Source organism: Salvelinus fontinalis, chromosome 8, assembly GCF_029448725.1.
Source record: "Salvelinus fontinalis isolate EN_2023a chromosome 8, ASM2944872v1, whole genome shotgun sequence".
Taxonomy (NCBI): Eukaryota; Metazoa; Chordata; class Actinopteri; order Salmoniformes; family Salmonidae; genus Salvelinus; species Salvelinus fontinalis.
In genome coordinates, this window is record NC_074672.1 from 42,305,212 (window position 1) to 42,329,900 (window position 24,689).

Genomic DNA, 24,689 nt, shown 5'->3' on the forward strand with positions numbered 1-24,689 from the left:
AACTGTAAATTATGTTCTGTAACACAGATCATAGCTTGTACCATAGCTTAAATTTGGCACGCTTTATGAATAAATGAAAGCGAAAACAAAGTAGGACGTCAATAATGTCATCGACGTTCAATAAATGAGTACGCCAAAAGAAAAAGGTTAAAGGTTATAATCCAGCCAACAACAGGTCAGCTTGCATGTGATGGTTTTAGAAAATACTTGGGTTCAATCTACATGCCATGGACTTTGTAGCATAATGTTCCATTGCTCTAACATACTAAGATGTCTAGTGATATTCAATCATGTAAAGTTCCAATTAATATTCAAAAAATGTATATTCAATGACAAAGCATCTTGGCATTAAGACCAAATCCACGTCTAGGGAGCAGAGAGCGATAACAAAGGACAATGAGAGAGGAGGGATAGAGGGAGGGAAAGAAAGAGAGACAGGTATATAGAGAAAGGGAGAGAGAGGGAGAGGGAGGGAGAGAAAGAAAGAGAGGTATATAGAGAGAGGGAGAGAGGGATAGAGAGAGAGAGAGAGGGAGAGGGAGAGAAAGAAAGAGAGAGAGGTATATAGAGAGAGGGATAGAGGGAGAGAGAGAGGGAGGGAGAGAAAGAAAGAGAGGTATATAGAGAGAGGGATAGAGAGAGAGAGAGGGAGAGGGAGAGAAAGAAAGAGAGAGAGGTATATAGAGAGAGGGCTAGAGAGAGAGAGGTATATAGAGAGAGGGATAGAGAGAGAGAGAGGGAGGGAGGTAGAGAAAGAAAGAGAGAGCGGTTTATAGAGAGAGGGATAGAGAGAGAGAGAGAGGGAGGGGGAGAAAGAAAGAGAGGTATATAGAGAGAGGGATAGAGAGAGAGAGAGAAAGAAAGAGAGAGAGGTATATAGAGGGATAGAGAGAGAGAGAGGGAGGGAGAGAGAGAGAGAGGGAGAGAAAGAAAGAGACAGGTATATAGAGAGAGGGATAGAGAGAGAGAGAGGGAGGGAGAGAAAGAAAGAGAGAGAGGTATATAGAGAGAGGGATAGAGAGAGAGGGGGAGGGAGGGAGGGAGGGAGAGAAAGAAAGGGACAGAGGTATATAGAGAGAGGGATAGAGAGAGAGAGGGGGAGAGAAAGAAAGAGAGCGAGAGGTATATAGAGAGAGGGATAGAGGGAGAGAGAGAGGGAGGGAGAGAAAGAAAGAGAGAGAGGTATATAGAGAGAGGGATAGAGGGAGAGAGAGAGGGAGGGAGAGAAAGAAAGAGAGAGAGGTATATAGAGAGAGGGATAGAGAGAGAGAGAGAGAGAGCGAGAGAGAGAGAGAGGGAGAGAGAGAAAGAGAGAGAGAGAGGTATATAGAGAGAGGGAGGGAGGGAGAGAAAGAGAGAGGGATAGAGAGAGAGGGATAGAGAGAGAGCGAGAGGGAGGGAGAGAAAGAAAGAGAGAGAGGTATAGAGAGAGAGGGAGAGAGGTATAGAGAGAGGGAGAGAGGGAGAGAGGTATAGAGAGAGAGGGATAGAGAGAGAGAGCGAGAGGGAGAGAAAGAAAGAGAGAGGTATAAAGAAAGAGAGAGGTATAGAGAGAGAGGGAGAGAGGGAGAGAGGTATAGAGAGAGAGGGAGAGAGGTATATAGAGAGAGGGATAGAGAGAGAGAGAGAGAGAGAGAGAGAGAGAGAGAGAGAGAGAGAGAGAGAGAGAGAGAGAGAGAGAGAGAGAGAGAGAGAGGGGGAGGTATATAGAGAGAGGGGGAGAGGGATAGAGAGAGAGAGAGAGGTATATAGAGAGAGGGGGGGAGGGATAGAGAGAGAGAGAGAGAGGTATATAGAGAGAGGGGGAGAGAGAGGGAGGTATATAGAGAGAGGGATAGAGAGAGAGAGAGAGGTATATAGAGAGAGGGGGAGAGAGAGAGAGAGAGGTATATAGAGAGAGGGGGAGAGAGAGAGGTATATAGAGAGAGGGGGAGAGAGAGAGAGAGGTATATAGAGAGAGGGATAGAGAGAGAGAGAGAGGTATATAGACAGAGGGATAGAGAGAGAGAGAGAGAGAGAGAGAGGTATATAAAGAGAGGGATAGAGGGAGAGAGAGAGGTATATAGAGAGAGGGATAGAGGGAGAGGTATATAGAGAGGTATATAGAGAGGTATATAGAGAGAGGGATATAGAGAGAGAGAGAGGTATATAGAGAGAGGGATAGAGAGAGAGAGGTATATAGAGAGAGGGAGGTATATAGAGAGGTATATAGAGAGAGGGAGGTATATATATAGAGAGAGGTATATAGAGAGAGGGAGGTATATAGAGAGGTATATAGAGAGAGGGAGGTATATAGAGAGGTATATAGAGAGAGGGAGGTATATATATAGAGAGAGGTATATAGAGAGAGGGAGGTATATAGAGAGGTATATAGAGAGAGGGAGGTATATAGAGAGGTATATAGAGAGAGGGAGGTATATAGAGAGGTATATAGAGAGAGAGAGGTATATAGAGAGGTATATAGAGAGAGGGAGGTATATAGAGAGAGGGATAGAGAGAGAGGGAGGTATATAGAGAGGGATAGAGAGAGAGGGAGGTATATAGAGAGAGGGATAGAGAGAGAGGGAGGTATATAGAGAGAGGGATAGAGAGAGAGGGAGGTATATAGAGAGAGGGATAGAGGGAGGTATATAGAGAGAGGGATAGAGAGAGAGGGAGGTATATAGAGAGAGGTATATAGAGAGAGGGAGGTATATAGAGAGAGGGATAGAGAGGGAGAGAGAGGTATATATATAGAGAGAGGTATATAGAGAGAGGTATATATATATATAGAGAGAGAGAGAGGGGATAGAGGGAGAGTTGTGCTGACCGACAGTGCCGCTCCGGAGACTTGGTAGTGAGATATCCTCGATCCGTTGGGCGCATTGAAACCATAAAGCCTGTCTCCATTGGAATGTAGTCTAGCTCTATGAACCTGCAGTAGTCAAACCTGACCAAAGACAACAGGCTGATACGGTGAGGTGGTGTTGATAGTGGTGTCTGTGAGACTGAGATGCAGGCTAGAACCAAGTGTTGGCCAAACATATCAACCATGGGCATCATGGGATAAGTAAAGTAAACACCTCTAGTCTGACAGGGAGAATGTTAAAAGTCATTAAAGTGAAGACTGTGGCCTGTGTTGTTCAGAGCAGAAGCACTGGCTAATAGTGCATTCAAGTATTACCGCTCCTTTAAAACTGGCTCATTATAATGTATTCTTTAGGCCTGGGAGATACCTTCACACTGGTTCAGTGTACATACAGCAGCTTTGTTATTTTATGAGATCCAAGGCAGAGAACAACTACTAACGATGAACTTGCCCAGTCGAGGTCTGCTATAGGCTAACCAGGGCATCTGAACTTGCCCAGTCGAGGTCTGCTATAGGCTAACCAGGGCATCTGAACTTGCCCAGTCGAGGTCTGCTATAGGCTAACCAGGGCATCTGAACTTGCCCAGTCGAGGTCTGCTATAGGCTAACCAGGGCATCTGAACTTGCCCAGTCGAGGTCTGCTATAGGCTAACCAGGGCATCTGAACTTGCCCAGTCGAGGTCTGCTATAGGCTAACCAGGGCATCTGAACTTGCCCAGTCGAGGTCTGCTATAGGCTAACCAGGGCATGGTAATTAAATCATGATTAATGGTAATTAAACCATGATTAAGACATGCTGACATGGCGAACATATGTCTGGTCCACTTCTCACTCTGTTCCTACCTGTCCTGACCTCAGCACGAAAGCCTTTTTATTTCTGCAGTGGCATCAGAGCTGAAAATATCCCTAGGCTGCATTATTCTCCCAAAGTCACACAGAAATATGCTTGTAATATCTGGGGAAATTCTTACCTCACATAACCCATAAGAAAAAAAAAACAGAGCAAAAAAAACATCAAACTAAAAAGTCATCAGAATTAAAAAAGAAAAACAGAAAGAAAATCTCCCCAAAACATCAGAAGTATTAACTTCTGTTGAAATTATATTGATGTACAGGTAACTGCCAAAATAAAGGAAACACCAACATAAAGTGTTTTAATAGGGTCGTTGGGTCACCACCAGCCAGAACAGCTTCAATGCACCTTGGCATAGATTCTACAGGTGTCTGGAACTCTATTGGAGGGATGCGACACCATTCTTCCAGGAGAAATTCCATCATTTGGTGTTTTGTTGATGGTGGTGGAAAACGCTGTCTCAGTCGCCGCTCCAGAATCTCCCAGAAGTGTTCAATTTTTTTTTTTTTTTTTTTTTTTTTTTACCTTTATTTAACTAGGCAAGTCAGTTAAGAACAAATTCTTATTTTCAATGACGGCCTAGGAACAGTGGGTTAACTGCCTGTTCAGGGGCAGAACGACAGATTTGTACCTTGTCAGCTCGGGGATTTGAACTTGCAACCTTCCGGTTACTAGTCCAACGCTCTAACCACTAGGCTACGCTGCTTGAGATCCGGTGACTGAGACGGCCATGAAATATGGCTTACATCGTTTTCATCAAACCATTCAGTGACCACTCGTGCCCTGTGGATGGGGGCATTGCCATGGTAGCCAAAATAATGGCCTGCCCAGCATTTGTAAGCATGATGGGATGCTTATGGCTTTATTAACTCAGCCACCACACCTGCTTGGAAGCACCTGCTTTAAATATACTTTGTATTCCTCGTTTACTCAAGTGTTTCCTTTATTTTGTCAGTTACCTGTCCTTTTCCAATTCTATTAGTGAGGGGAAAGGGGCACTGTGATGGTCAACTCCTGTACTGTATTCATCTGTTACTGTTGACCAATTGGTCGATTTTCTAATGACAGCCAATTAAACAAAGCAATCAAAGGCTGTCTGTTATCTAGGAGGACAGGGGTTTTGCCCAATCACTGGCTTCCAGACTGGGTGGGAGGAGATACGCAAAACAGATATGACAGATATAGCAGCCTGGGGATTGTAGGAAGGGTCAGGATAGGGTATGACAGGTTATGACGAAGGCCAACAGCATACAAACAGAAAACACGGTCAAGCTGAGGAGAGCAGTGGAAGCAAGCCTGGAAAGAAAGGTAGAATATGTCAAATATATAGACTAAATAAGGTTTTGGCACAATTGGAGTCCATCATTACATGTCCAGCTATGTTTATAGCACTTTGTGACATCTGCTGATATAAAAATGGCTTTATAAATACATTGATTGATTACATCTCTTCTCCTTTGAGATGGACCCTGGTAGGTAAGATGTGTGAGGAAGGCTGGTGTTATTATGTGTAGGAAGGCCGGGTGGTATAAGAGAAGGCTGGGTGATATTATGTGTAGGGAGGCTGGGTGGTATAAGAGAAGGCTGGGTGGTATAAGAGAAGGCTGGGTGGTATAAGAGAAGACTGGGTGGTATAAGAGAAGGCTGGGTGGTATAAGAGAAGGCCGGGTGGTATAAGAGAAGGCCGGGTGGTATAAGAGAAGGCCGGGTGGTATAAGAGAAGGCCGGGTGGTATTATGTGTATTAAGGCTGGGTGGTATAAGAGAAGGCTGGGTGGTATAAGAGGAGGCTGGGTGGTATAAGAGAAGGCTGGGTGGTATTATGTGTAGGGAGGCTGGGTGGTATAAGAGAAGGCAGTGGTGGTATTATGTGTGGAAGGCCGGGTGGTATAAGAGGAGGCTGGGTGGTATAAGAGAAGGCAGTGGTGGTATAAGAGAAGGCTGGGTGGTATAAGAGAAGGCTGGGTGGTATTATGTGTGGAAGGCCGGGTTGTATAAGAGAAGGCCGGGTGCTATAAGAGAAGGCTGGGTGGTATAAGAGAAGGCTGGGTGGTATTATGTGTATTAAGGCTGGGTGGTATAAGAGAAGGCTGGGTGGTATAAGAGAAGGCTGGGTGGTATAAGAGAAGGCCGGGTGGTATAAGAGAAGGCCGGGTGGTATAAGAGAAGGCTGGGTGGTATTATGTGTAGGGAGGCCGGGTGGTATAAGAGAAGGCTGGGTGGTATAAGAGAAGGCCGGGTGGTATAAGAGAAGGCTGGGTGGTATTATGTGTAGGAAGGCTGGGTGGTATAAGAGAAGGCCGGGTGGTATAAGAGAAGGCCGGGTGGTATAAGAGAAGGCTGGGTGGTATTATGTGTATTAAGGCTGGGTGGTATAAGAGAAGGCTGGGTGGTACAAGTGAAGGCTGGGTGGTATAAGACAAGGCCGTGGTGGTACAATTGAAGTCCGGGTGGTATAAGAGAAGGCCGGGTGGTATAAGACAAGGCCGTGGTGGTGTAAGAGAAGACCGGGTGGTATAAGAGAAGGCCGGGTGGTATAAGACAAGGCCGTGGTGGTGTAAGAGAAGACCAGGTGGTATAAGAGAAGGCCGGGTGGTATAAGACAAGGCCGTGGTGGTATAAGAGAAGGCCGGGTGCTATAAGAGAAGGCTGGGTGGTATAAGAGAAGGCTGTGGTGCTATAAGAGAAGGCTGGGTGGTATAAGACAAGGCCGTGGTGGTATAAGAGAAGGCCGGGTGGTATAAGAGAAGGCCGTGGTGGTATAAGAGAAGGCCGGGTGGTATAAGACAAGGCCGTGGTGGTATAAGAGAAGGCTGGGTGGTATAAGAGAAGGCCGGGTGGTATAAGAGAAGTCCGGGTGGTATAAGAGAACGCCGTGGTGGTATAAGAGAAGGCCGTGGTGGTACAAGTGAAGGTCGGGTGGTATAAGAGAAGGCCGGGTGGTATAAGACAAGGCCGTGGTGGTACAAGTGAAGGCCGGGTGGTATAAGACAAGGCCGTGGTGGTATAAGAGAAGGCCGGGTGGTATAAGAGAAGGCTGTGTGGTATAAGACAAGGCCGTGGTGGTATAAGAGAAGGCCGGGTGGTATAAGAGAAGGCCGGGTGGTATAAGACAAGGCCGTGGTGGTATAAGAGAAGGCCGGGTGGTATAAGAGAAGGCCGGGTGGTATAAGACAAGGCCGGGTGGTATAAGAGAAGGCCGGGTGGTTTAAGACAAGGCCGTGGTGGTATAAGAGAAGGCCGGGTGGTATAAGACAAGGCCGTGGTGGTATAAGAGAAGGCCGGGTGGTATAAGAGAAGGCCGGGTGGTATAAGAGAAGGCCGGGTGGTATAAGAGAAGGCTGGGTGGTATAAGAGAAGGCTGGGTGGTATAAGAGAAGGCCGGGTGGTATAAGAGAAGGCCGTGGTGGTATAAGAGAAGGCCGGGTGGTATAAGAGAAGGCCGGGTGGTATAAGAGAAGGCCGTGGTGGTGTAAGAGAAGGCTGTGGTGGTGTAAGAGAAGGCTGTGTGCGGAATACTCCTATACAGAATGGTTGCAAGAAGTGAGACGAGAATGTGGACAGAGACAATGCTCTTATAACTAACATACAGTAACTAACTGTGGTCCTGTTTGAAGATAGTTTGAGATTGTACAGCACTGTCACTTTAACCACAGCTGTACAGTACAGTTACTGCTGTCAATCACCTCATCAAGCTATTGACTATAATATTGGCAATGTCAGTGTACCACCCAATCTGTTTGGTGCATCTGAGGGTTTATCAGTGAATATCAAGAGAACAATTGATCTCTGTCTGTCTGTCCAGCTATGACTACAGCACATCTCCTCCTCTCCATGTACAGTACATTCTAGTGGTTCTGCAGCTGCAGTTACAGAGCATGCTCTCTGGGACAGTATAACAGAATTGTTTCTCACGCAGGGCGCGTGGGTACGGGTACGGGTACGGACGAGGAGGACGACGACAGCATTTGCTGCAAGCGGCGTTTGGGCTGCAGAGCATTCAGAGGGTTGAATCTGGGAAGAGAGAGACAGATTTCATGCTACCACTGCTCTGTAGCTAGGACATTGCACATTAGTTATTAATTTAGGTGAAAGATCAATGTAAAGACATGGAGTGCAAGGTGACAGTACAGTAACACTTATGTTGAATAAATGAACTACTGACTAGTCATTCACTCCATTTATAGATTTATAGAAACTCAACACATTCACTTTAGCTAACAAAACAGTTACATGGTCAAATCACTGTCAGATAAAAAGAGAGAAACGCAAAGCTCTCAAATGCTGACACAATCCTGACTGCAGAGGGAGGGGGGGACCGAGAGAGAGACATAGAGAGAGAGACAGAGAGACAGAGAGAGAGAGAGAGAGAGAGCGAGAGAGAGCGAGAGAGAGCGAGAGAGAGCAAGAGAGAGACAGAGGGAGAGACAGAGGGAGAGACAGAGAGAGAGAGAGCGCGAGAGAGAGCGAGAGAGAGCCAGAGAGAGACAGAGGGAGAGACAGAGGGAGAGACAGAGGGAGAGACAGAGGGAGAGACAGAGGGAGAGACAGAAGGAGAGACAGAGGGAGAGAGAGTTTCCCATACCAATAAAGCCCTTGAATTGAAATTGGAGAGAGCGAGAGAGAGCGAGGGAGAAAGAGAGAGAGAGAGAGAGGGGGAAGCATTGGCCTGTAACCGTTTATGGAGCTCAGCAGCTGATGGGACAGAAGCAAAGCTGAGCCTCAGCTCTCTCAGGAGATTATGAGCCCCTGTACTGTAGCAGTATAGACAAACACACGTTCACACACAACATTTACTATTCAAGGAGACACCCCGTCATTATAAATGGTCTCTGGGTGGGACAGAACCATTATCTTCACCACTGACTATTTCTTGTGGGTGAAAATAAGAGGACAAAATAGAGGAGGTATGGAGAACAACAGAGAGATGCATGAGAGAGAGAGGGGTTAACTAAGGGGTTAACTAAGAGGTTGACTAAGAGGTTGACTAAGAGGTTGACTAAGAGGTTAACTAAGAGGTTAACTAAGAGGTTAACTAAGAGGTTGACTAAGAGGTTAACTAAGAGGTTGACTAAGAGGTTGACTAAGAGGTTAACTAAGAGGTTGACTAAGAGGTTAACTAAGAGGTTCACTAAGAGGTTGACTAAGAGGTTTACTAAGAGGTTGACTAAGGGGGGTTGACTAAGAGGTTAACTAAGAGGTTAACTAAGAGGTTGACTAAGAGGTTGACTAAGAGGTTGACTAAGAGGTTGACTAAGAGGTTAACTAAGGGGGGTTGACTAAGAGGTTAACTAAGAGGTTAACTAAGAGGTTGACTAAGAGGTTGACTAAGAGGTTAACTAAGAGGTTGACTAAGAGGTTGACTAAGGGGGGTTGAGTAAGGGGTTAACTAAGAGGTTGACTAAGGGGGGTTGACTAAGGGGGTTGAGTAAGGGGGGTTGACTAAGAGGTTGAGTAAGGGGTTAACTAAGAGGTTGACTAAGAGGTTGACTAAGGGGGGTTGACTAAGGGGGTTGAGTAAGGGGGGTTAACTAAGAGGTTGACTAAGAGGTTGACTAAGGGGTTGACTAAGAGGTTGAGTAAGGGGGGTTAACTAAGAGGTTAACTAAGAGGTTGACTAAGGGGGGTTGACTAAGGGGGGTTGACTAAGGGGTTAACTAAGAGGTTGAGTAAGGGGTTGAGTAAGGGGGGTTGACTAAGAGGTTGACTAAGGGGGGTTGACTAAGGGGTTAACTAAGAGGTTGACTGAAGGGGTTGACTAAGGGGTTGAGTAAGAGGTTGACTAAGGGGGGTTGACTAAGGGGGGTTGACTAAGAGGTTGAGTAAGGGGTTGACTAAGGGGTTAACTAAGAGGTTGACTGAGGGGGGTTGACTAAGGGGTTGACTAAGATGTTGACTGAGGGGGTTGACTGCGGGGGGTTGACTAAGGGGTTGACTAAGGGGTTGACTAAGAGGTTGATTGAGGGGGTTGACTGAGGGGGGGTTGACTAAGGGGTTAACTAAGAGGTTGACTAAGGGGTTGACTAAGGGGTTGACTAAGAGGTTGGCAGAGAGGTTGACTGAAGGGTTTGACTGAAGGGGTTGACTGAAGGGGTTGACTGAGGGGGTTGGCAAAGAAGTTGACTGAGGGGTTGACTAAGGGGTTGACTGAAGGGGTTGACTGAAGGGGTTGACTGAGGGGGTTGGCAAAGAGGTTGACTGAGGGGTTGACTAAGGGGTTGGCAGAGAGATTGACTGAGAGGTTAACTAAGAGGTTGACTGAAGGGGTTGACTGAGAGGTTGACTGAGAGGTTGACTACATAAGACTTTGAAGTTAATCTAAAACGAAGGTGAAAGGAGAAAGATTACGAGTTTTAGATAGGCAGGTAGGTGTGTATGCAGTGCTGTACCTGCGTGAGCCAGACGCAGATCTCCGAGTGGAAGGGACAGGAGCAGACATGGAGGCAGACAGCCCCTCTCTCCCTCTCTCGTCTCCTCGTCTTTCTCCGTGTCTCTCTATCACACTACAGTGACAGCCAGCCTGAGAGGAAAACAAACGACACACAAACAGGTACTGACTCTGTGGACCAGGCAGGACATCACATACTGTTTTAAACCAACAAAACAAGCTATATTCAAGTACGAAGAAGACAGTGAGGTCACGCACGCACGCACGCACGCACGCACGCACGCACGCACGCACGCACGCACGCACGCACGCACGCACGCACGCACGCACGCACGCACGCACGCACGCACGCACGCACGCACGCACGCACGCACGCACGCACGCACGCACGCACGCACGCACGCACGCACGCACGCACGCACGCACGCACGCACGCACGCACGCACGCACGCACGCACGCACGCACGCACGCACGCACGCACGCACGCACGCACGCACGCACGCACGCACGCACGCACGCACGCACGCACGCACGCACGCACGCACGCACGCACGCACGCACGCACGCACGCACGCACGCACGCACGCACGCACGCACGCACGCACGCACACACACACACACACACACACACACACACACACACACACACACACACACACACACATATACGCTGACTTCCTTGGTGAGAACTATGGATGTCTCAGCATTGTGTTGTGAGAGCTGACACAAGCTGGCAGGAGCCAGGGATGACACAGATCTGGGATCAGCCCAGCTCGACAGAACACCAGGGAGAAGCAGCCAATCACCACTCTTTGGTCTGACCACAGGCCTGAGATGGGAGAGAGCAGTGGCCGTGCTTCAACAGAAAACAATTCTGTATTCGATTTAGTGATAATAAACTAAACCTAAATAAAGTCCGGCAAGACAGTTGTTTTGATCTTTCAATACGACCTAATAAACAGGCTGTCAAAGCTCTGGTTGAAATTCATCGCAATGTTGGGTGAAGGCACATTTTAAGATATGGGTGTCAAGGTACACCCTCTGTCTAGTGACCAAGGTACACCGTCTGTCTAGTGACCAAGGTACACCGTCTGTCTAGTGACCAAGGTACACCGTCTGTCTGGTGACCAAGGTACACCGTCTGTCTGGTGACCAAGGTACACAGTGTCTAGTGACCAAGGTACACAGTCGGAGGAGAGATTCAGTGATGGATTGAGAGACAGACCTGATCGAGGAGATAGAAAGGGAGAGATAGAGTGATCAGCAGGCATAATGAGAGGAGAGAGAGGAGAGAGAGGGGGAGAGAGGGGGAAAGAGTACATGCAGGGAAAGAGGGAGAGGTAGAGTGCTCAGCAGGCATAATGAGAGGAGAGAGAGGGGGAGAGAGGGGGAGAGAGTACATTCAGGGAAAAAAGTGAGAGGTAGAGTGCTCAGCAGGCATAATGAGAGGAGAGAGAGGGGGAAAGAGTACATGCAGGGAAAGAGGGAGAGGTAGAGTGCTTAGCACGCATAATGAGAGGAGAGAGAGAGGGGGAGAGACTACATGCAGGGAAAGAGGGGATTAAATCCATCAATAATAGAACACAGGATTTAGTGAGCTCAGGAGCCAAGTGTCCACCCTAAGGCTGGGCCCTAAACCTCCCTCAGGCTTCTCCATAAACCCACCCATCCTTCTGTCTGTGTGGGCTCAGAGCTACTGAGGTGGCCTCCTTTTGCTCCCTGTTCTGGCTTGAAGAGGCCTGCTCAGTCTCCCAATCCTCCTTACTCTCTCACGACTGGTCTTGACCTCCTCCTCATCACCTCTCTCCTCATCCCCTCTCCTCCTCCTCATCCCCTCTCCTCCTCTCCTCCCGTCTCCTGAAAATACTCTCCAATATAGTTATTCCTTTCCTGTCCATCTTCCTTCCCTCTGTTATCAGTTGTGTGTTGAATGGGTCACCTTATCTCATCACTCATAACCCCCTCTGGGATCTCTACCATAGTATGACTAGTAGGCGGGGTCTAATGTGGAGGCGGGGTCTACTCTATCCATCCATCTGTGGTCCCGTGTGGCTCAGTTGGAAGAGCAGGGCACATGCAACGCCAGGGTTGTGGGTTCAATTCCCACGGGGGACCAATATGAAAATGTAGGCACTCCTGGATTAGAGTGTCTCTGAAAATATAAATATATAAATATCTATAGTGTGTTTCATGATCCTGAAAGGGTCCTACTCTTATGTGAACACAGCCAGTCCATCAGATTCTCAAAGACAATGCTACACTGTAGTTCCACTTTCCTTGCTTGGCAGGGTTGAGCAGTAATGTACTGTTTGTTCCAACCCTGCAGTGTAGAGTAACTGTGCTGAATCACCCTTTGACAGAGAGGCAGACATACTGCTACAGAGAGAGACCCAGCTGGTTGTCACCGTATCTCATCACTCATAACCCCCTCTGGGATCTCTACAGCCACAGGGTGTGACATAGCATGGTTACACAGGGTGTGACATAGCATGGATACACAGGGTGTGACATAGCATGGTTATACAGGGTGTGACATAGCATGGTTACACAGGGTGTGACATAGCATGGATACACAGGGTGTGACATAGCATGGTTATACAGGGTGTGACATAGCATGGTTACACAGGGTGTGACATAGCATGGATACACAGGGTGTGACATAGCATGGTTACACAGGGTGTGACATAGCATGGTTACACAGGGTGTGACATAGCATGGTTACACAGGATGTGACATAGCATGGTTACACAGGATGTGACATAGCATGGTTACACAGGATGTGACATAGCATGGTTACACAGGGTGTGACATAGCATGGTTACACAGGGTGTGACATAGCATGGTTACACAGGGCGTGACATAGCATGGTTATACAGGGCGTGACATAGCATGGTTACACAGGGCGTGACATAGCATGGTTACACAGGGCGTGACATAGCATGGTTACACAGAGCGTGACATAGCATGGTTACACAGGGCGTGACATAGCATGGTTACACAGGGCGTGACATAGCATGGTTACACAGGGCGTGACATAGTATGGTTACACAGGGCGTGACATAGCATGGTTACACAGGGCGTGACATAGCATGGTTACACAGGGCGTGACATAGCATGGTTACACAGGGCGTGACATAGCAGGGTTACACAGAGCGTGACATAGCATGGTTACACAGAGCGTGACATAGCATGGTTACACAGAGCGTGACATATCATGGTTACACAGAGCGTGACATAGCATGGTTACACAGAGCGTGACATAGCATGGTTACACAGAGCGTGACATAGCATGGTTACACAGAGCGTGACATAGCATGGTTACACAGAGCGTGACATAGCATGGTTACACAGAGCGTGACATAGCATGGTTACACAGGGCGTGACATAGCATGGTTACACAGAGCGTGACATAGCATGGTTACACAGGGCGTGACATAGCATGGTTACACAGGGCGTGACATAGCATGGTTACACAGGGCGTGACATAGTATGGTTACACAGGGCGTAACATAGCATGGTTACACAGGGCGTGACATAGCATGGTTACACAGGGCGTGACATAGCATGGTTACACAGAGCGTGACATAGCATGGTTACACAGAGCGTGACATAGCATGGTTACACAGAGCGTGACATAGCATGGTTACACAGAGCGTGACATAGCATGGTTACACAGAGCGTGACATAGCATGGTTACACAGGGCGTGACATAGCATGGTTACACAGAGCGTGACATAGCATGGTTACACAGGGCGTGACATAGCATGGTTACACAGGGCGTGACATAGCATGGTTACACAGGGCGTGACATAGTATGGTTACACAGGGCGTGACATAGCATGGTTACACAGGGCGTGACATAGCATGGTTACACAGGGCGTGACATAGCATGGTTACACAGAGCGTGACATAGCATGGTTACACAGAGCGTGACATAGCATGGTTACACAGAGCGTGACATATCATGGTTACACAGAGCGTGACATAGCATGGTTACGCAGAGCGTGACATAGCATGGTTACACAGAGCGTGACATAGCATGGTTACGCAGGGCGTGACATAGCATGGTTACACAGAGCGTGACATAGCATGGTTACACAGAGCGTGACATAGCATGGTTACACAGAGCGTGACATAGCATGGTTACACAGAGCGTGACATAGCATGGTTACACAGGGCATGACATAGCATGGTTACACAGAGCGTGACATAGCATGGTTACACAGGGCGTGACATAGCATGGTTACACAGGGCGTGACATAGCATGGTTACACAGAGCGTGACATAGCATGGTTACACAGGGCGTGACATAGCATGGTTACACAGGGTGTGTCATAGGATGATTACACAGATTTTTTTATTTTATTTGTAATAATGACAATTACAACAATACTGAATGAACACTTATTTTAACTTAATATTATACATCAATAAAATCAATTTAGCCTCAAATAAATAATGAAACATGTTCAATTTGATTTAAATAATGCAAAAACAAAGTGTTGGAGAAGAAAGTAAAAGTGCAATATGTGCCATGTAAGAAAGCTAACGTTTAAGTTCCTTGCTCAGAACATGAGAACATATGAAAGCTGGTGGTTCCTTTTAACACGAGTCTTCAATATTCCTAGGTAAGAAGTTTTAGGTTGTAGTTATTATAGGAATTATAGGACTATTTCTCTCTATACGATTTGTATTTCATATACCTTTGACTATTGGATGTTCTTATAGGCACTTTAGTATTGCCAGTGTAACAGTATAGCTTCCATCCCTCTCCTTGCCGCTACCTGGGCTCGAACCAGGAACACATCGACAACAGCCACCCTCGAAGCAGCGTTACCCATGCAGAGCAAGGGGAACAACTACTCCAAGTCTCAGAGCGAGTGACGTTTGAAACGCTATTAGCGCGCACCCCGCTAACTAGCTAGCCATTTCACATCGGTTACACCAGCCTAATCTCGGGAGTTGATAGGTTTGAAGTCATAAACAGCAGAGCTGCTGGAAAAACGCACGAAAGTGCTGTTTGAATGAACGCTTACGAGCCTGCTGGTGCCCACCATCACTCAGTCAGACTGCTCTATCAAATCATAGACTTAATTATAACATAATAACACACAGAAATACGAGCCTTAGGTCATTAATATGGTCGAATCCGGAAACTATCATCTCGAAAACAAAACATTTATTCTTTCAGTGAAATACGGAACCGTTCCGTATTTTATCTAACGGGTGGCATCCATAAGTCTAAATATCCCTGTTACATTGCACAACCTTCAATGTTATGTCATAATTACGTAAAATTCTGGCAAATTAGTTCGCAACGAGCCAGGCAGCCCAAACTGTTGCATATACCCTGACTCTGCGTGCAATGAACGCAAGAGAAGTGACACAATTTCACCTGGTTAATATTGCCTGCTAACCTGGATTTCTTTTAGCTAAATATGCAGGTTTAAAAATATATACTTCTGTGTATTGATTTTAAGAAAGGCATTGATGTTTATGGTTAGGTACACGTTGGAGCAACGAAAGTCCTTTTTCGCGAATGAGCACTGCATCGATTATATGCAACGCAGGACACGCTAGATAAACTAGTAAAGATGATGAGATCGATAGGAGCTCAACTCTCTCTGGGATGTTTCCCGTAGTGCTTTTTGACGTCAGTTCGGGTTACGTTCGATTATTAAAAAATAATAATGGTTGTCAATTTTTGGTTTCAATAATTGTTTTTTACACGTTAAATGCATTATGAAATAATGACATTAAAATCATTTTAGAGCTTTTAATGGAAATTACAAAGCCAAAAATAGTGGATATTCAATTGCCAAAACATAGAAAATATTCCATTGTCTCTGTCAGGTCCACATTGGGTAGACATCGATATAAAAATAATAAATTACTATGAAATAATAAAATATGTGTATATTACTTAGTTTTTATTGTCTCTCCTCAAAGTCATCATCTCATCTCTGCTGTGCTCCCCATACTGTACCGTCTGTAGTCATCATATTTATCTAGGCTAGCCTGCCTACGTATGCTGCAGAGCTGTCTGACGAAATCATTTGACTAGTTCTTCAAAGTAGATATGGCATAGTTTCACGAACTGTCACTCTCTATCCCTCTCATTGTTGTGTTGTGTAGCCTCCGCTCTCACGCAATCTGTGCGGAAAAGTGCATTCGTCAGCCTCAATGGATTATGGTCAGTGTAGTTAATTACCACGTTTCTGCGCTGAACTACGATGTATATTTGCTTAATGAAAACTACAACTCCCTTAAGCCCAGCGGCAAACATCAATTCTTGACTTCATTTCTCTCGTGAATGATTTGATTTCTCTCTAGAGTGTTGGTGCGTTGGGCTCACACGAAAACAACAGAAATGGAATTCAAGTAATTGAACCGACATCGGACAATTAGTTGTTTAATAAGCGGGAAGAAAAACAGCATCTGTGTTAATCACTCAGCACTAGACTTTCCCATCTTCTTCTTCTCTGCTCCAGTCTACAGCACCAATATCCCTCGTTGACAGGAGCAGGGAGTATTTCCTACTACTTACATCATAAAGGCATTCATACAGGATTTATTAAGCTCTCTTATGTAACAGCATCCCCAGCCAGAACCACTGGCAGCATCAGAAAGGTACAGCAGCATGCAGGAAGCTTCAAAGCTGATGACAGACATGTGGACAGAGAGGGAAGAGAGGGAAAGAGGCAGGCCAGAGATAGATGGAGAATCTCCATATATTGGAGAGAGAAAGATTTACATTTAAAAAAGCATGAGGACCTGATGGCATCCTAAATGAGATGCTCACATTCACTCGTGCAAAATTTCAATTGGCTATATTAAAACTGTTTAATTTGATCCTGAGTGTAGGTTATTTCCCTGACATCTGGAATCAAGGACTCATAACCCCAATCTTTAAGAATGGAGACAAATTTGACCCTAACAATTACATAGGTATTTGTGTGAACAGTAACCTGGGGAAGGTTTTCTGTAGTATTATCAATGTAAGAGTTCTAAACTTCCTTAATAAGCACAATGTCTTGAGTAAAAGCCAAATTGGATTTATACCAAAACATCGCACAACTGATCATATTTACACCCATATTTACACCCTACCCTGATAGATAAACATGTCCACCAAAATAATACCAAAATATAAGCTTGCTTTATCGACTTCCAAAAAGCATTTGATTCTATTTGGCATACAGGACTGTTCTACAAGTTATTGAAAGTGGTGTAGGGGGTAAAACATATGACATAATTAAATCAATGAATACTGGCAATACATACAGCATTAAAATTGGCAAGAAAATAACAGAATTCTTTAACTAGAGGCGGGGCCTTCGTCAGAGTTGCAATCTGAGCCCTGCACTTTTCAATATTTACCTCAACGAATTGGCCACTATTCTAGAAAAATCCTCAGCCCCTGGTGTTAGTCTCCACAATTCAGAAGTTAAATGCCTACTCTTCGCAGATGACCTATGCCTGCTGTCACCCACAGCACATGGCCTACAGCAGAGCCTGGACCTGCTAGAGCAGTACTGCCAGACCTGGGCCCTGGCAGTAAACCCCAAAAATACTAAAATAATGATTTTCCAGAGAAGATCCAGATCTCAGGGAATTAGACCAAAGTTCTCAATTGTTACAAAATACACTGCTCAAAAAAATAAAGGGAACACTTAAACAACACAATGTAACTCCAAGTCAATCACACTTCTGTGAAATCAAACTGTCCACTTAGGAAGCAACACTGATTGACAATACATTTAACATGCTGTTGTGCAAATGGAATAGACAAAAGGTGGAAATTATAGGCAATTAGTAAGACACCCCCAAAAAAGGAATGGTTCTGGAGGTGGTGACCACAGACCACTTCTCAGTTCCTATGCTTCCTGGCTGATGTTTTGGTCACTTTTGAATGCTGGCGGTGCTTTCATTCTAGTGGTAGCATGAGACGGAGTCTACAACCCACACTAGTGGCTCAGGTAGTGCAGTTCATCCAGGATGGCACATCAATGCGAAGCTGTGGCAAAAAGGTTTGCTGTGTCTGTCAGCGTAGTGTCCAGAGCATGGAGGCGCTACCAGGAGACAGGCCAGTACATCAGGAGACGTGGAGGAGGCCGTAGGAGGGCAACAACCCAGCAGCAGGACCGCTACCTCCGCCTTTGTGCAAGGAGATGCACTGCCAGAGCCCTGCAAAATGACCTCCAGCAGGCCACAAATGTGCATTGACACAGGAAAACCTGGCTCCCTGTAGAGGAAAGGCTGTGCAACCACTGCACAACAGCAGAACCTGAGACGGAGCTGCATTTCCTGACAAAATGTCAAAAACATAAAACAATTAGAGAGTGTCATTTCCCCAAATGTGAAACCCTTATTCAAGGTTTCAAAGACCTCTCTGATGAGAGTAGGCTACCCGTCCTGTTGGGGGAGGACACAGAGAGCTGTGGGTTGGCAGCACACTACATTGCTGCCTGCCATAAGTTGAGGGACAGTGTCTGACAGACCAATTAACCTGCACATGTACTCTACTGTATACTTATTGTTAAATGTATGGTTATTTTGACACTTGGTTATTATTGTTACTGTTGTCCCGTTGACAATTTTGATTCTCATTTTAATTTTTTTATATTGTAAATATCCAAAATAAGCTTTGGCAATATGTACATTGTTACGTCATGCCAATAAACCAAATTGAATTGAATTGAGTTGAATAGAGAGAATGTTCATGCTCTCCCAGGGAAAGGTGACCTCGACTAATCTCATACACAACCAATAACTTCCTGTACAGGACACTGCAGCACGCATGTGTTTGAGGAAGAAAGATAAGAGATAGAGAGAGAGGGAGAGAGAGAGATATGGGAAGAGAGAGAGAGATATGGGAAGAGAGAGAGAGATATGGGAAGAGAGAGAGAGAGAGATGGGAAGAGAGAGGGAGAGAGAGAGAGAGGGAGACGGGAAGCAAGAGGGAGACGGGAAGAGAGAGAGAGAGATGGGAAGAGAGAGAGAGAGATGGGAAGAGAGAGGGAGAGATGGGAAGAGAGAGGGAGAGAGAGAGAGAGGGAGACGGGAAGCAAGAGGGAGACGGGAAGAGAGAGAGAGATGGGAAGAGAGAGAGAGATGGCAAGAGAGAGAGATATGGCAAGAGAGAGAGAGAGATGGGAAGAGAGAGAGAGATGGGAAGAGAGAGAGAGAGACGGGAAGAGAGAGAGAGATGGGAAGAGAGAGGGAGAGAGAGAGAGGGAGAGAGAGAGAGACGGGAAGAGAGAGAGATGGGAAGAGAGAGAGAGATGGGAAGAGAGAGAGAGAGAGAGAGATGGGAAGAGAGAGAGAGATGGGAAGAGAGAGGGAGAGAGAGAGAGGGAGAGAGAGAGAGACGGGAAGAGAGAGAGATGGGAAGAGAGAGAGAGATGGGAAGAGAGAGAGAGAGAGATGGGAAGAGAGAGAGAGAGAGATGGGAAGAGAGAGAGAGATGGCAAGAGAGAGAGATATGGCAAGAGAGAGAGAGAGACGGGAAGAGAGAGAGAGATGGCAAGAGAGAGAGAGAGACGGGAAGAGAGAGAGATGGGAAGAGAGAGAGAGATGGGAAGAGAGAGAGAGAGAGATGGGAAGAGAGAGAGAGATGGCAAGAGAGAGAGATATGGCAAGAGAGAGAGAGAGAGATGGGAAGAGAGAGGGAGAGAGAGAGAGAGAGAGAGAGAGAGGGAGAGAGAGAGAGATGGGAAGAGAGAGAGAGATGGGAAGAGAGAGTGAGAGGGAGTGAGAGCGTGAGAGAGATGTGAAGAGAGAGAGTGAGAAAGAGAGAGAGAGAGAGATGGGAAGAGAGAGAGAGAGATGGCAAGAGAGAGAGAGAGAGATGGGAAGAGAGAGAGAGAGATGGCAAGAGAGAGAGAGAGAGATGGGAAGAGAGAGAGAGAGATGGCAAGAGAGAGAGAGAGAGATGGGAAGAGAGAGAGAGAGAGAGAGATGGGAAGAGAGAGAGAGAGATGGCAAGAGAGAGAGAGAGATGGCAAGAGAGAGAGAGAGAGAGATGGCAAGAGAGAGAGAGATGGGAAGAGAGAGAGAGAGAGATGGGAAGAGAGAGAGAGAGAAAGAGAGAGAGAGGGAGACGGGAAGAGAGAGAGAGAGAGATGGGAAGAGAGAGAGAGATGGCAAGAGAGAGAGAGAGAGAGAGAGAGAGAGAGAGAGAGAGATGGCAAGAGAGAGAGAGATATGGGAAGAGAGAGAGAGAGATGGCAAGAGAGAGAGAGAGAGATGGGAAGAGAGAGAGAGAGAGATGGGAAGAGAGAGAGATATGGGAAGAGAGAGAGAGAGATGGGAAGAGAGAGAGAGAGATATGGGAAGAGAGAGAGAGAGACGGGAAGAGAGAGGGAGAGAGAGATATGGGAAGAGAGAGAGAGAGAGATGGGAAGAGAGAGAGAGAGATATGGGAAGAGAGAGAGAGACGGGAAGAGAGAGGGAGAGAGAGAGATATGGGAAGAGAGAGAGAGAGACGGGAAGAGAGAGGGAGAGAGAGATATGGGAAGAGAGAGAGAGAGAGATGGGAAGAGAGAGAGAGAGAGATGGGAAGAGAGAGTTTTTTGAGTTTGAAATAATCTTTATTGGGTCTGGGAGCCCACCACACAATAAATACTCATACAAAACCAGTTACACATCAATTAAAAACACAACTCCAACTCCTCCTCCACAGTAACTAAACACAACAGCCTCTGAATACCCCATATACTCAAAAACAGATCAATATTGTTGACAAGTTTATAATAGGCAAACTCAACCCTTAGTCTCGCTGCCACCATTCCCTCCAGCATTCCCACCACATCCACAGACCCTTGTCCCCGAATACTGTTCTTTCGGGTCTTCCATATCGCTAATTTTACTGCCCCTAACACAAAATTAAGCAACACAACGACACCCTTTTGACTGAACCTGTACTTTGGCCCAAATATATACAGTTGGGAAGAGAAAACCTCTCCCAACGTTGAGAACCAGTCAGTGATCAGGTCAATCATCCCGACCAACCTGGGACACAGTAAAAACAGGTGTGCCAGAGTTTCAGACTCTGCACAGAATGGACACCCCTCCCCAACAGTAGGGTCCAGGTGTACCAGATGCATGTTGGTGGCTATAGCTCCATGTATGATCCTCCATTGGAGGTCAGCTGTCCTCTTATCAATCGGCAGTTTGTATAACGATCGCCAACAGCCTTTTGGGGAAGCACCTGGACCAAGCACACCCGCCCACCTCGTCGATTTTACCCCTTCCAGGGAAGAGGCATGGGACACCTTTACACATATTCTGTACATGGCCTTCTTTCCCACCTCCTTGAAATCCCCCAGCTCCGGGGTATCGAAGGAAAGCAGCATCCCCACGTCCTCCTCAAATGCCCCCACCGCAGCACTAACAATCAGTGCAGGGAACACATAATCCAGACTCTCCTTCCACCGATCAGAATTGGAAATGTCAGTCACATACTGACGATGAAGAACTGGCAAGGAGTCACAGACCTCAGCGACGACCTTCCTCAGTAGGCGAGATGATCGGATCCCCGCTCTTTCTCCCAGCTCCTCCAACGATCTGCTCCTGCTCTGCATCAGATGACCCAGCTTGGTGCACCCGACACCTAACAGGCATGAACGCAGGCTGGCTGAACCCAGAGCACTGGACTGGATGGCAGTGTTATAAAAAAGAGGCTCTTCAAAAAGCCACATCCCTGGTAGCGTGCCGGCCTTACGGGACTTGACCAGAATCCTCCAAGCCTGCATAACAGACTCATAGAATGGAGTCAGGCCATTCAACTCACCCCCCTCCAGCTTTAAGAGGAAAAGGTGCTTGTCTAAGCCCAAACAGCCTGCTCTCCTCATCAGTGCGTAGGCTGTGTCGACCCAGCTAGAACCGTCACTGTACAACAGTCTCTGGGCTGCTTGAAGCCGGAAAGCCATGATCCTAGAGGAAATGTCCACCAGGCCTTGCCCCCCCTCGTGCAGTGGCAGGTACAAAGCTGCAGCTTTGATCCAGTGTTGTCCAGACCAGAAGAAGTTGACAAGGGTCCTCTGAAGCTCTTGTATCAGACCCTTTGGTGGCTGCAAAATCATTAGTCTGTGCCACAGGGTAGAGGCAGCAAGATTATTAATTACCAGGACCCTTCCCCTATAAGACAACTGGGGTAGCACCCATTTCCATCTTGACAGTCTGGCACACACTTTCTCCACTACACCCTCCCAGTTCTTTTTCTGAAAGACATCAGAGCCTAGAAAAACACCCAATGTCTTCATCCCATCTCTGCCCCACTGAAGCCCCCCTGGTAACCGTGGAGCAGACCCTATCTGAAGCTGACCTGCCCACAGCGCTTCACTCTTTCCCCAATTGACTCTAGCTGAGGAGGCCTCCTCATACACCATTAAAGTGTTTGAGAGAACCTTAACATCCTCAGCCCCTGTAATAAAAACTGTCACATCATCTGCATACGCAGACAGTGCTATCGTGGGACCCTTCATTACACCTGGCACAGAGAAACCAGTAAGCTTCGCTCTTAAAAAACAAAGCATTGGTTCAATCGCCAGACTATATAACTGCCCTGAAATTGGGCATCCCTGCCTGATACCCCTTTGGACAGGGATGGGGCAACTCAAACCACCCCCCACCTTCACCATACACGAGGCCCCAGCATACAGTAAATTCATCCAAGACAAAAAAACATCCCCAAACCCAAAGGCTTTCATCGTTTTGAACAAATACTGGTGGTCCACTCGGTCAAAAGCCTTCTCCTGATCCAAAGAAAGTAAACCCACATTTACATCAGACAGTTTACAAATGTCTAGAACATCTCTTATCAGAAACAAGTTGTCAACAATTGAGCGATCAGGTACACAGTAGGACTGGTCCTTGTGGACCAACAATCCCAGATACTCTTTCAACCTGTTTGAAAGACATTTTGAAACTATTTTATATTCTGCACACAGCAAAGCAACAGGTCTCCAATTTTTTATGAGAGCCAAATCCCCCTTTTTTGGCAACAGTGAAAGCACCGCACGTTGACAGGATACAGGAAGAGAACCCTCATGAAAAGATTCACACACCACTTCATAAAAATCCTCCCCAATAGACCCCCAAAAGTGCTTATAGAACTCAGATGGTAAACCATCAATGCCAGGGGCTCGGCCTGTTGAGAGCTGCATAACTGCTGTGGACAGCTCTCTCAGTGTAATGTCAGAGTCCAATGCGACTCTCTGTTCAGGTCCCAATTTAGGAAGACCATGTAACAACTGTTCAGTACACAGAGAGTCACAATCCTCCGCCTTATAGAGGGCAGAGTAGAAATCCACGGCATGTTGACGCATTTCACTGTCATCCGTGGTCACCTTCCCATCAGGGAGACGAAGGCAGACCATCTGTTTACATTGTAATTTCGACTGTCCAAGGTTAAAAAAAAAGGCACTAGGAGCATCCATATCCTTGAGGGAAGCGAAACGAGACCTAATCAAGGCACCTTTCACTCTTTCATGCAGAAACGACCTCAGTTCATGTCTCTTGTCCTGTAAGTTCATGACTAGTCCAGGGTCATTCTGAGTGAGCAGCTTCAATTCAATTGATTTGATGTCCTGTTCAAGGGCATTGATAGTCTCTTTAACTTCAATTTGAGACAAAGCAGTATACTGTTGACAAAATACTCGTATTTGGGCCTTCCCAACATCCCACCATTGTCTCAAGGACTCAAAATTCCCTTTTGTAACCCTCCATTTTTCCCAAAACAACAAAAACCTTTCACAAAACTTGACATCATGTAACAATTTAACATTAAAATACCAGTAAGGTGATGACCTTCGTGGACAGGACAAGTGAATATCAACAGTTATAATGTGATGATCAGAGAAACCCACAGGAGTAATGGCACACCTTCCAACCCTACTACAGTATTGATCAGATACGTACAACCTATCTAACCTTGCTGCACTGACACGACCTTCATTCACTTTCAACCATGTGTATTGCCTAACTTTTGCATTCCTTACTCTCCACACATCAGAAAGCTCTAACTCAGTTAGTAAGCCAGACAGGAAAGTGGCTGACCGCAGGTGAGGTTCTTCAGCGTTGCGATCAACAGTAAAATCCACAGTACAGTTCCAGTCCCCCCCTACAACCATACACCCCTCTTGGTCACACTGTCTTAAGGTTTCTTTTATTTTATCAAACACAACAAGACGCTCGGTACCCTCATTAGGAGCATAAACATTCAAAAAAACAAACAAAAACCCCATAACATCCACCTTGACCAATAAAACCCGACCCTTGACAATCTCTGTTGTAGATATCACAGTCACCCCTAAACCTGAGGAAAACAAGATGGCCACCCCAGCACTGAAATTAGTACCATGACTGAGTATATGCTGCCCCTCCCACCACATACCCCAGTCAACCTCATTATCCTCATCACTATGTGTCTCCTGAAGGAAAACTACATTAAGTCTTTTCTGTTTTATTTCTTCTAAAACCCAAGCCCTCTTATTTCTGTCCCTTCCCCCATTAATATTGAGAGAGCCTACCCTTAGTACCTCCATATAGAAAAGAGAAAGGAAAAGCAGAAGATACCACAGAGAAACCAAAGAGAA

General features: G+C 46.4%; 1 protein-coding gene across 5 annotated transcripts in view; it reads right to left on the bottom strand.

Moving 5' to 3' along the window:
* Positions 1–24,689, bottom strand: part of LOC129861270 (syntaphilin-like) — a 50,057-nt gene that overhangs the window by 10,399 nt on the left and 14,969 nt on the right. Inside the window, exons 2-4 of one of the 5 annotated variants that reach the window (XM_055932544.1) lie at positions 10,090–10,220; positions 7,616–7,714; positions 2,810–2,914 (exon numbers count right to left, since the gene is read on the bottom strand). In XM_055932544.1, coding sequence (XP_055788519.1) covers positions 2,810–2,914; positions 7,616–7,714; positions 10,090–10,139 — 254 coding nt within the window. In that variant the 5' untranslated portion in view covers positions 10,140–10,220. Of the gene's footprint in view, positions 1–2,809; positions 2,930–7,615; positions 7,715–10,089; positions 10,221–24,689 lie in introns of all 5 variants that reach the window. The other 4 variants (XM_055932542.1, XM_055932545.1, XM_055932546.1 and 1 more) reach the window with 4 other exon arrangements.